The sequence below is a fragment of the Hylobates moloch genome, unplaced genomic scaffold, assembly GCF_009828535.3.
Source record: "Hylobates moloch isolate HMO894 unplaced genomic scaffold, HMol_V3 SCAFFOLD_2, whole genome shotgun sequence".
NCBI lineage: Eukaryota > Metazoa > Chordata > Mammalia > Primates > Hylobatidae > Hylobates > Hylobates moloch.
The window spans coordinates 143,667,996-143,682,451 of record NW_026652277.1 but is presented as its reverse complement, the minus strand read 5'-3'; the positions used below and the strand labels follow the sequence as shown (position 1 = coordinate 143,682,451).

Here is a 14,456-nt window from a genome sequence, read left to right as displayed (position 1 = left end):
CTGCCCGGCCGCCCATCTTCTGGGAAGTGAGGAGCGCCTCTGCCCGGCCACCCATCGTCTGGGAAGTGAGGAGCGCCTCTGCCCAGCCACCTATCGTCTGGGAAGAAGTGAGGAGTGTCTCTGCCTGGCCACCCCGTCTGGGAAGTGAGGAGCGCCTCTGCCCGGCCGCTCCGTCTCGGAGGTCTACCACGGAGGCCAGAAGCAATGTGGGGGCTGGACGTGGTGGCTCACGCCTGTGGTCCCGGCACTCTGGGGGGCGAGGCGGGTTGATCACTTCGGGCTAGGAGTTCGAGACCAGTCTGGCCAACATGGCGAAACATGAAAAATACAACAGACAAACTAACCAACCAACTCAGTGACAACAAAACAGGTCTACCCTGGAGTCATACTCTAATTTTTTCTATTTTCCTCCCTTTCTGATCCTTTATCCCACTTTCTTTTTCTTCCTCTTCCTTCTCCCTCTTCTTTGTCAAATAGAGGATTGAGTTATTATCACTGATCCATATAAAGTCCCTCTCTCATTTATTTTAACTCCCACCCCCCATTTCTATTCCCCGACTTCCCATGTGCAACCTTCCTAATACGTTTGATACGCATCTTTTTGTTTGTATGTATTATTAGAAAATGTTTATTGTTTTTGTGTGCAAAAAAAATTAATAAAAAAAAATTGTCGAACAGTGAGAAAATCCTTTTCTATCATTAGCTCTCACAATTTTCCATATACAACTAAGCTTTTAGGCAGTATTTTGCTTTTATGTCTTATACTTTTCAACCAATCCTGGGTTAATACCTGAACTTGGTTATAATGTGTAACTTGAATCATATAACAGGGTTTGGCTGAGAGTAAATTAATTCAGTAATAGAACTAATAGCTTACATTCACCACACCAAAAATACAAAAGTCTTAAAATTAAACTACACTAAGGTACAATTGTAAATTGAATTCCTTTTTATTCCTGGTACAATATAAAGCCATATTTTCAATATAACATAGTTAAACTGATTCTAAACTGTTTAATTCAGAAGAATATTATTTCAAAGTTTTACAGATGCCTTTAGACTCAAATTCATCTTGATACTGTGTTATTTTCAAAACAGTAAAGAATTTTCAAAAGAGTAAAGACCTTGAATATGAAAACAGTTCATGTTTCTAGCATAAACTCAAGACAAATTTAGTTCACTATTAATAATTAATAAGATCGCTTTAGGCTTAAAGAGAGAAGACACGATTGAGGTCTAATAATGAACATCAGGGGATCTGAAAATAACCCTCTCCGGGGGCCAAAAACTCAGGGAAATAAATGCCACCACAGTCTTCCCACATGTGTTAGACACATAACTAGAAGAAATCTATCCACTGATAAAACATCTAAGACAAAAAAAAAAAATCACTAAAACATGTCTCCCTTTTCCCTTTCTAAAACATCACTTTGGTTATATGTATTTGGAAATCTTCCCTTATCTAAAATTACTAAAATAGAGAAGCCATTGAAGAAATATCCAGTGGCCACTTTTTAAAGTCTTTAGAAATACATTCAGTTTAAAGAACCTCCAATATTACTTTTTATAAAGGAATGAAAGAACTCCAAAATAAATTCTCAACCACATATGATTTTGATTATAATTAAATAATAAACTACAAAACAGTGAACAGTCAGATACGCTAAAAAGGAAGGACTTACATAAAAAACTACTGAGGATATTTCAAAAGGGCAGAAGAGCCAGCTCAAAGAAACTCCCACTGGTCAAATCTGGGACAATTTGAGCAACAAAATACTGCTACTAATAAATTACAACCCAATGAATAATATAGGAATCCATGACTCCATACCACTATAAATAAATTAATGAAGTAAATGGGGCAGAAAGAAAAGCTCTTTCTTATAGACTACCAACTTACAAATGCAAAAGAAATGATGGAAAAAAGAATCATTTGGCAACCATCTCAGAAGTGGCTGTCAACAATGGAGTCATCAATCTGAGTAGTGGTTTGATGAAAAACAAGATATTAGTGTAATCTTCTTATTTCCCCATAAAATACAAATCAAAGAAGAAAACCATGATTCAGAGAGGAGAAATCTGACAGAGAAGAGCCTGACCAGACAATCAAAGTTAACATTACCAGGAGGAGTGGCTTTGTGTGCCCTATAATGTGCTGCAAAGATCATGTTTGTGGTATTCCTACCAAGAAAGCACGACCTCAGTCTGGTCATAGAAGAAATATCAGAGGGCCCCGGTTGAGAGTCAACCCTCAGAACATAAGCCATGTCCTCTACAAAACTTCCAAGGACACAAGAGATATGGAAAGACAGAAAATATTCCAGACTGCAGAAGACCAAAAAAGATAGGATAGATGGTTACAGCACAGTTTCCTACATGGATTGCAACTGGTAAAATTCGAATGGTGTCTATGATCTGGATGGAATACTGTTATAAATGCTAACTTCCAGACTTGCAGGGTGGATCATGGTTAGATAGGAATGTTCTTGTTTCTGAAAAATACAATGACATATATAGAGGTAAGAGGGCACCATACCAACAACTTCTCAAATGGTTTCAAAAAGATTAGTGATAGGCTGGGCACGGTGGCTCACACCTGTAATCCCAGCACCGAGGCGGGCGGATCACGAGGTCAGGAGATTGAGACCATCCTGGCTAACACGGTGAAACCCTGTCTCTCCAAAAAAAAAAATACAAAAAATTAGCCGGGCGTGGTGGCAGACACCTGTAGTCCCAGCTACTTGGGAGGCTGAGGCAGGAGAATGGCATGAATCTGGAAGGCGGAGCTTGCAGTGAGCCAAGATCACGCCACTGCACTCCAGCCTGGGTGACAGAACGAGACTCCGTCTCAAAAAAAAAAAAAAAAAAAAAAGATTAGTGATAATAGATATGTGCAGGAGCCGGGGGGAGGTAGACATATGTTAATATTGGAAAAATCTGGATAAGGGTAGAGATGGGAGTCTTCTGTATTGTGTTTGAAACTTCTGTAAGTTTGAAATTATTTCACAATAATTTTTTTTTTTAAATTTTAGCCCTACAACTTGAATTAAACAAAAAGCAAGTAGCTTGTTGCTGGAATTCAGTTTGTCTAAGGCAGCAACCCTTTTTACAAAGACATGAACAAATATACTCTTATCTGAAAATATTAATAAAACCTCACCTATCATTTCATATAAATATACGAGATCTGGCAGGATGTTAAATTAAGTGAATACAGCACTGGGAATAAGGAAACATATTAGCTAGCTGGCTTTTAACTTCAGATAGGTCATTTCACTCCGTGGAATTAAGTTTCCTCATTTCCAAAAGAGGTTAAATGAGATGATCGTTAGCAACAAAAAAAAACTCAGTGTTAAGGGATCTGGGTACAAATGTATTCTCTCTTATCAGCTGATAACGAAATGCATAACTAAAGTTAGGCCATGGTAATTTCAAATACAGCATTTGTAAAACAAACAATACCAAATAGCTGAGGGTCCCAAATGCTGAGGGACTACCAATCTTTGTAGAAAAAGACAGTTACCACTGTATAATTATGTATAGTAATTATAGGAATTGGCCGGACGCCATGGCTCACGCCTATAATCCCAACACTTTGGGAGGCCAAGGTGGGTGGATCATGAGGTCAGGAGTTCAAGACCAGCCTGGACAACACAGTGAAACCTCGTCTTTATTAAAAATACAAAACTTAACGGGGCGTGGTGGCATGCACCTGTAATCCCAGCTACTCAGAAGGCTGAGGTGGCAGAATCGCTTGAACCCAGGAGGTGGAGGTTGCAGTGAGCTGAGATCGTGCCACTGTACTCCAGTCTGGGTGACAAAGCGAAACCCTGTCTCAAAAAATAAATAAAATAAAATACAAATACAAATATAGGAATTAAAATAATTGTATTAAAAATATATCTATGGCAGATTGAAGAAATAACCTACTGAGCTTGGCAATACCTTTCAAATTTAAACATTCCATCTTGTTCAAACATCTTGTCTTTTACTGTTAATATATATAGCTTTGTTTATATTTAATAGTTACTGAATAGCAAAACTCAAAGCAATAATGCTGAACATAATCAGGGCTTTAAATATATGCACAGCTTTTATTTTGGTCTTAGCTTTTGATTTATTGTACTTAAGATAATCATAATAGCCAATATATATTAAAGCTAGCATTAGAAGGTAGTAGATGCGTAAATCCTTTAGCTAAGCTGTTGAAAATTACATCTATAGACTGGCAAAAGAGCTATAAAACAGCTGTGATCTATAGGTACTAAGCTAAGTGTAGGGTACAATAAGGGGTGGCAAAACTTTTTCTGTAAAGGGCCAGAGAGTAAATATTTTAGATTTTGTGGGTCATATGCTGTATGTTTCTGTCACATTATTTTGTGTGGATATTTTTTAACAACCTTTAAAAATCTAAAAACTAGTCCTAGCTCAAGAACCTTACAAACATAGGCTGAGGACCATACCTGGCCCATAGGCCGTGGTTTGCCAACCCCTGATATAAAATAACAAGTTCAAAACAATTCAGTTGATGAAAAGAAGGAGGCTGAGTACAGTGGCTCACTCTTATAACCACAACACTTCGGGAGGCTGAGGCAGGTGGACTGCTTGAGCCTAGAAGTTTAAAACCAACCTGGGCAACACACTGAGACTCCACCTCTACGAAAAATAAAAATAAAAAATAGCTGAGCATGGTGACACATGCCTGTAGTCCCAGCTACTCAGGAGGCTGAGGTGGGAGGATCACTTGAGCCTGGGAGGTCAAGGCTGCAATGAGTCATGATCACACCACTGCACTCCAGCCTGGGCGACACAGCAAGACCTTGTCTCAAAAAATAAATAAATAAAAAGACTATTTTATACACATTTGAAGGCAAACAAAGGCCATTACAAATTAAATACAAAGATGCGCCAAATGCAAGAAGAGATAAAGAGAAAATTATACTAGATATGCAAACATTGTAAGAAAAATGAAATTAAAAATAAGATTACATACTCTGGCGTATACACCGGTAACCAATAGACTAGTCTTCCACCTAACACGAGGGTCTCAGCTGCGAAGTTTAACAGGTCAAGAAACATATCACTCAGACGATAACTCAAGGAAACAGGAACATGGCTTTCTGGACTACACAAAGGAAAGAAAATTTCAAAATCAGTGAAAAATTTTAAGAATGCTAAGTTAACGGGGAAGCCACATGCTTCTTCTCAAAGTAGTAACACATCATATTTAAATTTCACTTACCATTTTTCCCATTTTTCTATCCCCTTTGGTATCTCCTTCTGTGAACCTGTTCTTCTTGTAGATTCTCTGATACCATATGGAGCTAGACAGAAAACAAAGGTAACATAGATAGTCAAAAGTCACCAAATCACTGATCAAGGGCAAATAGCCATGCTGCCTTCAAATGTGACACCTTGAGAAGAACACAACATCACCGATACACAAATCCAACTGAAAATGTACAACATAAAGACTTGGGGGAGGAGCAACTATCTTCTTAAAATATGTCAATGTCATAAAAGTCATTGAGAAAAGCTGTGCAAGTGTTACAAATTAAAGGAGGCCTAAAAGATATCATTACTAAATGTAATACCTGACTCTAGAGTAGATCCTGTCCTAGAGGGAAAATATATGCCATAAAAGCTATTACTGAGTCAGTTGACAAAATTGAATGGCAAACTGTAGAAGAAAGTATTTTATCAATTTACTGAACTTGATAACTGCATTTTTGCTAAGTGACTATCTTTGTTCTTAGTAAATACACACTGAAGTATAGGAGTAAAAGGCCACAATGTATACCACGTACTCTCAAGTTGATCAGAAAATGTATTTTATATAAGTAAACACAGAGTGGGAGAGCAAATAATAAAGCAAACTGTTAATTAAAAAAAACTAAATTTTCATAAAGTATATTCACACTGAAACCATAATGCCTTGATAATTTTTCTTTTGTTACATTACATTTGGCAAAATCTAAGTTGGCAAAGAACTAAAGAGAGCTGAGATAGAAGGGCTGAACTTTGCCACTATTTACAGATTTACTGTCAAATACTATAGAAAAGGCAGACCTGTTCTTAGATAGGCTGCCTAAAAAACTCAGGACTTCATGAGGCATGGGAAAATAAATTTTCATGCACATTCCTGAAGCTCAGTAGGTTCACAGGCCCAGTGGTTCCACAGAACCCCAAATTTCTTGTAATGCTAGAAAGCAGATGCCAGTGAAAACAGGCACTACAAAAACACAAATGCTTACACATAGAGAAATGTGTGATATCCGAAACTCTGTTCAAAATTTGACACCATAATTGCAAATGACATTTGAGCTCCAGTTGGTATAATAACCAATTATAGTCAATACAAAAACAAATACTAAATATATGCCTCAAAAAAATAAGCTGAAGGGAAAAACGAGTGACAAGTTAATATAAAAGGATATAAAAGTGGATGGCAAGTCAATATATTTGTTTAGAAAAACAAAACAGTAAGCCCTTAACAAGGTAGTTAAGTACCTTCATAACTTTCTCCTTACAAGATAAGGAAGCTGGGGGTAGATGGGAGAAATACTGACAAGTTGGCATTTTGTGCATGTGTTGGTAAATTTTGTACTTTAAATGTAAATGATTTTACAAAACGAATCCTACTCCTACTTTTGTATAAAAATAAACTTACGATCAGTAATGATTGCATCAAAATATGTGCCCTTCCTCCAGGAAGGTTTAGATGCATCTGAAACCAGGACATCAAGGTAATGCTTCTCTAAACCATATTGACGAAGATTGGCCCTAATGTTTTCATCTGGTCCTCTCCATTTCTGGTTTTTCCTAGTAGCCTTTCCTGAAGGGAAAGAAAAAGGAAGACAGAAAGTATTAAACAGAGTATTCTTATTTTCTGTCATTTAGAAAAAGTAATGTTTTAACTCACTGAAACCTACATTTATTCAAAATTTGCTTTCATTTAAAATCTTAATTTTATGTATACAAGTAAATAGTTATTTTAATTTCAACATAACAGTAAACTGTACTGATGTCTAATTTATCTTGTTCTGTCAACTTCCAAGTAAAACTGCCTTAAAACACTCATTCGATATTTTCAAGTATGAAGATTTTTGTAGTAAGATAGAGTTGAAGAGAATATGGTTCCTTTCTTCCAGCAGTAAACAGTCCTGTGTAGAGATAGTATGAATCAGATAAATGAAACAGAAATGAAGAGAGCGAACTTGGGAAACGCCGCAGTTGTGACCGTGGAGAAGAGAGGCAAAATGGAGACATTGCTAATGAAAGTTAAAGTGGGAGTGGAAGGAAGGCTAAAGAAGCTCGTAAGTTCCTTGTTTAGGAGACATGATAGTTTAGGATGATGACACCAGTGATTAATATCAGAGAAACCAGGAAGAAAAACAAGCTTAAGAAAAAAGATGAGATCCATTTAAGATATATCAATCTTGATGTACCTTGAGGTACCTGCAGAACATTCAGAAAAAGATACGCAGTGGGGACATTCAGCAGGTAGTTGAAGGCCAGAATATACAGACTTTGGAGTTATCAGCATATAATCTTATACTGACTCCATAAGGCTGAATAACATTCTTTTTGTTCACTTAGGAGGCAGTTACATGTTTGCTCTATAATTATTCTTATAAAATCAAAAGAAGAAGAATGACATGACTCTGAAAAACATGCAGTGTGCTGGAGAAGTGCTCAAAGATAGGTAGACGCCTGGAAAAAAAAAAACAATATATAAACAGAAATCAAAGAAAATTGCACGGCATCAAGTAGACTGAGAAGAAACAAAAAAGTAAAAGTACCACCTGCCGAGACCACTGTCAAGGAAACCAAGAGCGGCTGTATAAAGGTCAACACTGTCAAATGCTATAAATCTGTGGCCTTTGTTAGCATTTTCAGCAGAATGATAGGCACAGAAGCTGGAAAATAATGGCCAGAAGAAAGATGAAGAAGAGGAGACAAGAAGTTACACTAGTTTTTCAAGAAGCATTTTGGCAAATGGAAAAGGAAAACGAAGTGGTAGCTAGAGAACCTCTACAGATTTGCTAAAAAAAAAAAGTTTTGTACTTTTAAAACAGGAGAAACTTGAGAATATTTTAGGATAAAGTAAGAGTTCAGAACCATAGGAAACAGAGGGTGTACCTAACAGTATCTTGGATAAGCTCTAAGGAAACTACCTCAATCAGAATTCTACCCCAGTAGACTGAAGGTTACAACATAAGTTTCCAAACGTAACTTTAATAAATAAAAATTCAAGTAAATTATGTAAGACAATTTCCTTAAAAGAAATATAGTGCTTCTACTAAAAGCAAATTGGAATAATTCTTAGTACTTTTTAAAACAGATTTCAGATAAAGAATATCTTCTTCTTGCTAGCCCATTTATGTACACCTAATAAATTGTAACTCATTTTCCTAATAAATGTTACTAAATTCTTTACAGTTAAGGTAGGGAAAAAGATAGGTCACCAGTACAAGATATCAAATTACTTCCACAAAAGAAAATAAAGTATAATAAATGCTCACCAATACAGTAACTTATACTGGGTGAGGAAAAGGAAAAGAGTATTATGAGGGCTGATCCCAGTTATTATAATGAATACCAACATAAACACAAATAATCTCAAAATCATCAATAAAATGACATTTTCAATACCATTAAGCTATAAGGAAATATTTTTTCAGTTTGATTCAATTCCATCCAATCACACATCATTATTGAAGCTTCTAGAGTTTAAAATATTTTCCATAATTACCTGAAAAGTAAAGCAGATGACTGTTTCAAGTACCCTCAGTTCAAGGCAGAATCTTTAAAGTTACTTTAAAGAGGTTTTGGTCAGTTATAAAATTAGAAACATAAATAGTACCTCAAAGACTAGTTATTAATCCAGTATATATTCAATGTATGATCAGTGAATAATTTTGGTGATAATCTTTAAATGAGTGGTGATAATCTTAACCAAATATGTTTCATTATCATGTATATTTATTAATTCGTTATAATTAATAAATTATAGCTCTGAATTGGTCACTGGGTTATCACTTTCCTGCACTTCCTTAAAGCCCTCTGAGAGCAGGACTTTTTCTCATTCACCTTCGTGTTCCCCCAGGAAATCACTCTGTACACACTGGATCATAAAAGTAGATACCCAATGAAGTCTTATAAAAACAAGTAAAATTATATCACAATTTTGTATTCGAAGATTAAAATAATGCCATATAAAACTACAGTTGACCCTTGAGCAACATGGGGGTTGGGGTGCCAACTCCTCAGTCAAAAATATGCATATAACTTTTGACTCCCCCAAAACTTAACTACTAACAGCCTACTGTTATACTTACTTTATTCAGTAAAAATAGATTTACTATTCATGAAGTGGAAGTGGATCATCATAAAGGTCTTCATCCTCATCATCTTCATGTTGAGTAGACTGAGGAGGAAGAGGAAGTGGAGGGATTGGCCTTGTTGTTTCAGGAGTGGCAGAGATGGAAATAAATCTGAGTATAAGTGGACCTGTGCAATTCAAACTTATGTTCTTCCAGGGTCAACTGTATTTTTAAAGGTACATTTGGTACCACAGCAACGACTATAACACTGTCTATAATCTCTACTCACCCAAGCCATGAACTGTGTTGTAGTCTATGTCTGTCCCATACACATATGCACCAAAATGAGCACATGCTATCAGGAGGCCACCTGAAAAAATCACACAATTTTGACCTGTTAATCAGTAAGTCCCAAACTCCTGTTTGTTCCTATTTAACTTCATCCAGTCTTAGAAACTAGCTGCAGGCAGAGTATCCTGAAATGACATTGGTCATAACATACTTAGTAAGCCTCAGGACTGAAAAAACAAACCCCTAAGCCATATCCACTAAACTGGTAACAAAGTAGAGAAATTAATGTATACCCTGGCATCATTATTTTAAACAGCACTATTTTACCTTTTTTTGGTCAAAATAATGTATATTTAGACATTTTCATCTTATTTTTAGAGCTCTACACAAAAACGTTTTGCTCCTTTCTTAAAAATGAGCATATAAGGCTGTTTACACAAAAAGCTGGCAATAAACAGAATAAATTCTGACAACTAGGCTCGATTCCCACTGAAGTCAGAGTTTCAAACAAATAAAGAGGGCATAATTACTATGTGAGACATTAGTTCTTAGAGAAATTAAAAGGTTAGGACTTATTTTAATTTTTTTAAGAATTAACTATTTTAATATAGTTACTCCTGTAACCAATCAAGTAATTATCTCTTGTTTTAAACTGTAAATATAAATTTCTAAATAACGATTATCAAACATGCACAAAATAATTAATAAACTTTTTATTAGTGCTGTGACCAAAGTAAGAACAACTGTCCCAATACAATCTGACTAGACAAAGTAATGTGACAGATGTGACCAGCTCATGCATGAAGAGAAATCTTAATAAAATGAAACTCTTTAAAATGAAAGGTAATAGTATTTTTAAATTAAGAAAAAATTGTACACAATTAACTGAACTTTTAATAATTGTACTTTTAATTAAACTTCACTTTTTTTAATCATTCAAATTAAAATGCTTTTAGTGCTTAGGCAAGTCTTAATTAGCTATACTCTAGGAAGGCCTGCTAGTCAAGCTGAAATCATAAATATATTCTTCTATTACAATATATGCACAGACTTGGACAAGGGGAAAAAATACTAGGGCTCTTTCCCTTATATTCTTTTGAGATGTAATCTCTGTAACTAAGATGGGTAGTGCCTCTGGAGGGTCAAGATCCATAAATTAATGGTGTTCCTTCCATAGCCATTTAAAACATAGTGTGGTAGCATGGAATTAAAAATACTTTGTTCATGAAAATATTATAACTGACTAGTTCTTTTTAGAACCCATGAAGAAGAGAAATGAAAGACTAAAAGTACAGCAGAAACCAAAACCTATGTCCTCTCATACTAACTACAAAAAGCATTTATGTGAGAGGGAAGGTTAAAAAGTCCTCATAATTCTTACTCTGGAAATGGAACACTCCTTATTTAGAAAAGGCAGCATAAGTGATGACTTGGAATACTCACAAAGTCACTTCACCCAAATTACAAGGAATCACTACAATTCTGCCAGTTAAGGCAGATACTCACCTAGAAGAACTAGTTGTCAAGGGGAACAGAAAAGCTTTCCTGTGCTTCCTTAAACAGAACCTTATCCATTTGGTTAGAGTGAGTTTTGAGAAGACCCAATTTACAAGTACACTGCTGAAAGGAGATGAATAATCTGTTAGACTGCACCTGATACTTAACTTCGTGCCTTTTAAGCTTTTATTTTTTTTAAATAAAATCATAATAAATTAGCTTATCTGAACGGGTCACTGGGTAATCATTGGTAGTCATCCAGTTGTTCTTTTGATTAAATTGAAGCACTTTTTACATTTAGCTATACCTCAGTTGGAGTTTTTTGGGGGATCTTTTTGGTGGAAGAAGGGGTGCTAAAAAAAAAGGAGAGTGAAGTATCAAGGAGGCAAGTAACATGACTCACCCATTTCTTTTTACATTACCAAAAGTAAAAATACTGCATATGTGATCTATGCTAGCAACTCAGTGTTTCAATTTCTCATTACTTAAATAGTAAGCACTTTAAGGTTAGGGTAATACCTTACAGGCAAAATAATACAATAAGAATTGAATTTATTCCATGATGTAAAAACTAATTTATGATTTTCATCTTTAGAGAACTAACTGGAAAGCTTTGCAAACGTGGAGCAATGAGAGACTGGGCTTTGGTTTTGCTGAGAGAAAAGAAAGAAAGAAAAACGGCAATATTATTGCATCTGTTTTATCTTTTTTAAAAAAAGAATTCTACTTAAATAAATTAAACTAGCAGGCCGAGCAAAAGAATACTGCTAGACAATGGGACTCCTACTAGACAAACCATGAGATTCCAGGAAAAGGGGACTACAAAGTGTAGTGGGAAAAAAATGCGAAAGAGAATATTATACAAACCTACAGAGATCCATTATCTCACTCTCCTAACCTTCTCTTTTTCTCCCCATTTTCTCTTCCCAGAACCAGGATAGTCAGTTCCCTAACACCTGGTTTCTGTGTCCACTATTTTGCAATGATAAAACTTCAAAAGGAGTTACACTCCTTTCCTTCCACCTATGGGTCATCTGAAGGTACACATGGCCAAGGAGTATACATTGGTCTTCTGGGTGAATTCTCATTACTGGAGGAGCTGACTCACTTGACAGAGGGGATGAAAGGGAATCAGATCTACGGCTGCAGAGTTCTGTGCTACCTAAAGCAACTGGCATACACTTGCACATATTATTTTAATTATAAACAAAGAATTTGACATTTATAATTTTATATTTCAATTCCCTTGCCTGCTGCTATAACATGCCAACAGTTGCAAATTATTAATATCTTGGAAATTAGCCAAAAAGAGTAGTAGAAAATGAGTTTATGGTCAAATTCTTTATCATCACCATTTAATATTAGCTACATCTAACATCTTTCACCAAAAAGGCATCTAAAATCTCATCAAAATAATAATTAAAAAGTAATAATGATAACCATTACAGTTCACTAAATGTCTACCACATGTCAGGCAACTTCCTAGAAATATTGTATACACATATTGCCTCACTTAATCCTCATAATATATTAGTATTACCATTTTACAAATGTAGAAGTGAAACCCAGACAAGTTAAGAATCTTGCCCAAAGTCACATACTAATTGGTAAAAAGATTTAAACTTTGCTCTATTTATTCTTTTGTTTATATCACACACCTCCTTTGGGATTAGCACCAGTTGAAGTAAATACATATTCACTCACCAATTAGATAAACAAAAGCAAAATATGTTACTAAACAAATTATATTAAGTAAAGCTACACACTCTGTTAATAAGAGTGCTATATATGCCATTCACAACTCTTGTACTGTATCACAGACAGGGGTGTGCCATTAATAGGTATTCAATAAATTCATGATGATCATTCCTTTAGCCAGACTCACATGAGAATAGTAGCACTTCCTAACAACTAAAAGCTGACATAATGCTATGTCTCTTCCCCTTCGGGAAAGTGGAGACACACACACACTTTAAAAAAAAAATTTTACTAAAACGAAAATCAATGTATTTGTTAAAATAGAAAGAAAAGTGTGTTTCTGCCGCTCACAATGTCATTCTGAACAACAGTAGCAAACAGTCTAAAAGAAAAAAGGAAAAGTATTTAGGCATGAAAAGATTATTTTTCTCTATATTATCTTTCAGTCTCCCAGAAGCTTTCTACCCTACTCTATATCCCTGAGAAAAATCACGAACCATGAGTAGTAAGTGGGCAATAAACTTGGGAAACTACATACATTTCAATTTTGTACCTTTAAAATAAAAAGGGGATTAAACACATGTGAATTTTTTTAAAAAACTATTTAAAAGGCAACCAAAAGAAAAATATCAACAAATGTTTTATGAAAACTATGGCCATGGAGGAGGACACAGAGCTACATGTTTCTCCAGTCCTTCAGAAGGTACTACCCATCGGTGAGGCAAAAGGCCCAAGAGAGGACAAACTGTGCTTAAGACCTGTGTCTATTCACAATTATTGGTTATGTTTCAAAACAAAAGCACCAAAAATTGACTGATGTCCTAAAGCTTTACTTAAAACTACAAACACAAATTATGAAAATATATTTCAGCAGCACCTTTGCAAAGATCCTCCTCTTATTTTCTATTAATTGTCCTATATGAACAGTCAGATGTTCCAAATATACTACCCACTGTGAGGAGCTGCCCTAAAGCAAACAGAAGCAGGTCCCCTTGCCCCTCAACACACTATGAATGGTCCATATATTGACAGCTGTGAAGATAATTTCAAAATCTAGCCTTATCTACTCAACAAAAAAATATTACCCATACTGGCAACCATATTTTTTAACTCTGTGGTCTAGTCTATGTGTATGTATATATATTAATCATTAGATATATAATATATGTATATATCTAAAAGAATTATTCTCAATTGACAAAAAAAGTTTTTGAAGTCCAAGAACAAGATTAAGAATAAAAGCTTTAGCATTTGGAAAAAGATAAATTAAATCCATTCTTCACATCATGCCAGAGAATAATCTCCAAACGAACCAGAGATCTAAAAAGAAAAAATGTAAAACTACAAAAGTACTAGAAGAAAACACAAATGAATTCCTCTATAACTTGAATGTGGGGAAAACTTTTGCATGGCAAAAATCAATTAGTAGCAAAGTCAAAAGATAAATGACAAGCTAAGGGAAAATACTGCAACATACATCACAGAAAAAGAGGGGGAGTGTGAGGGGGTTGTATCCCAAGCTTACAAAGGACCTTGAAAAATCGGGGAAAGAGACCAAAAATGCTATCAAAAAATGGGCAAAAGACAAATCAAAGAAAGTCGTAACGGCCCTTAAAATATAAAAAGTTGTGATACTTCATTCGT

General features: G+C 35.3%; 1 protein-coding gene across 7 annotated transcripts in view; it reads right to left on the bottom strand.

Annotated features, from left to right (window-relative positions):
- TRMT11 (tRNA methyltransferase 11 homolog) overlaps positions 1-14,456 on the bottom strand; it is a 77,506-nt gene that overhangs the window by 45,555 nt on the left and 17,495 nt on the right. For all 7 annotated transcript variants that reach the window (XR_009212490.1, XR_009212487.1, XR_009212486.1 and 4 more), the window contains 4 exons: positions 9,616-9,696; positions 6,671-6,835; positions 5,243-5,324; positions 4,994-5,125 (listed from right to left, as the gene is read on the bottom strand). Coding sequence is in view for 1 of the 7 variants with exons in the window: in XM_032158472.2 (XP_032014363.1) it covers positions 4,994-5,125; positions 5,243-5,324; positions 6,671-6,835; positions 9,616-9,696 (460 nt within the window). In the remaining 6 variants the exon portion in view is untranslated. The remainder of the gene's footprint in view (positions 1-4,993; positions 5,126-5,242; positions 5,325-6,670; positions 6,836-9,615; positions 9,697-14,456) is intronic.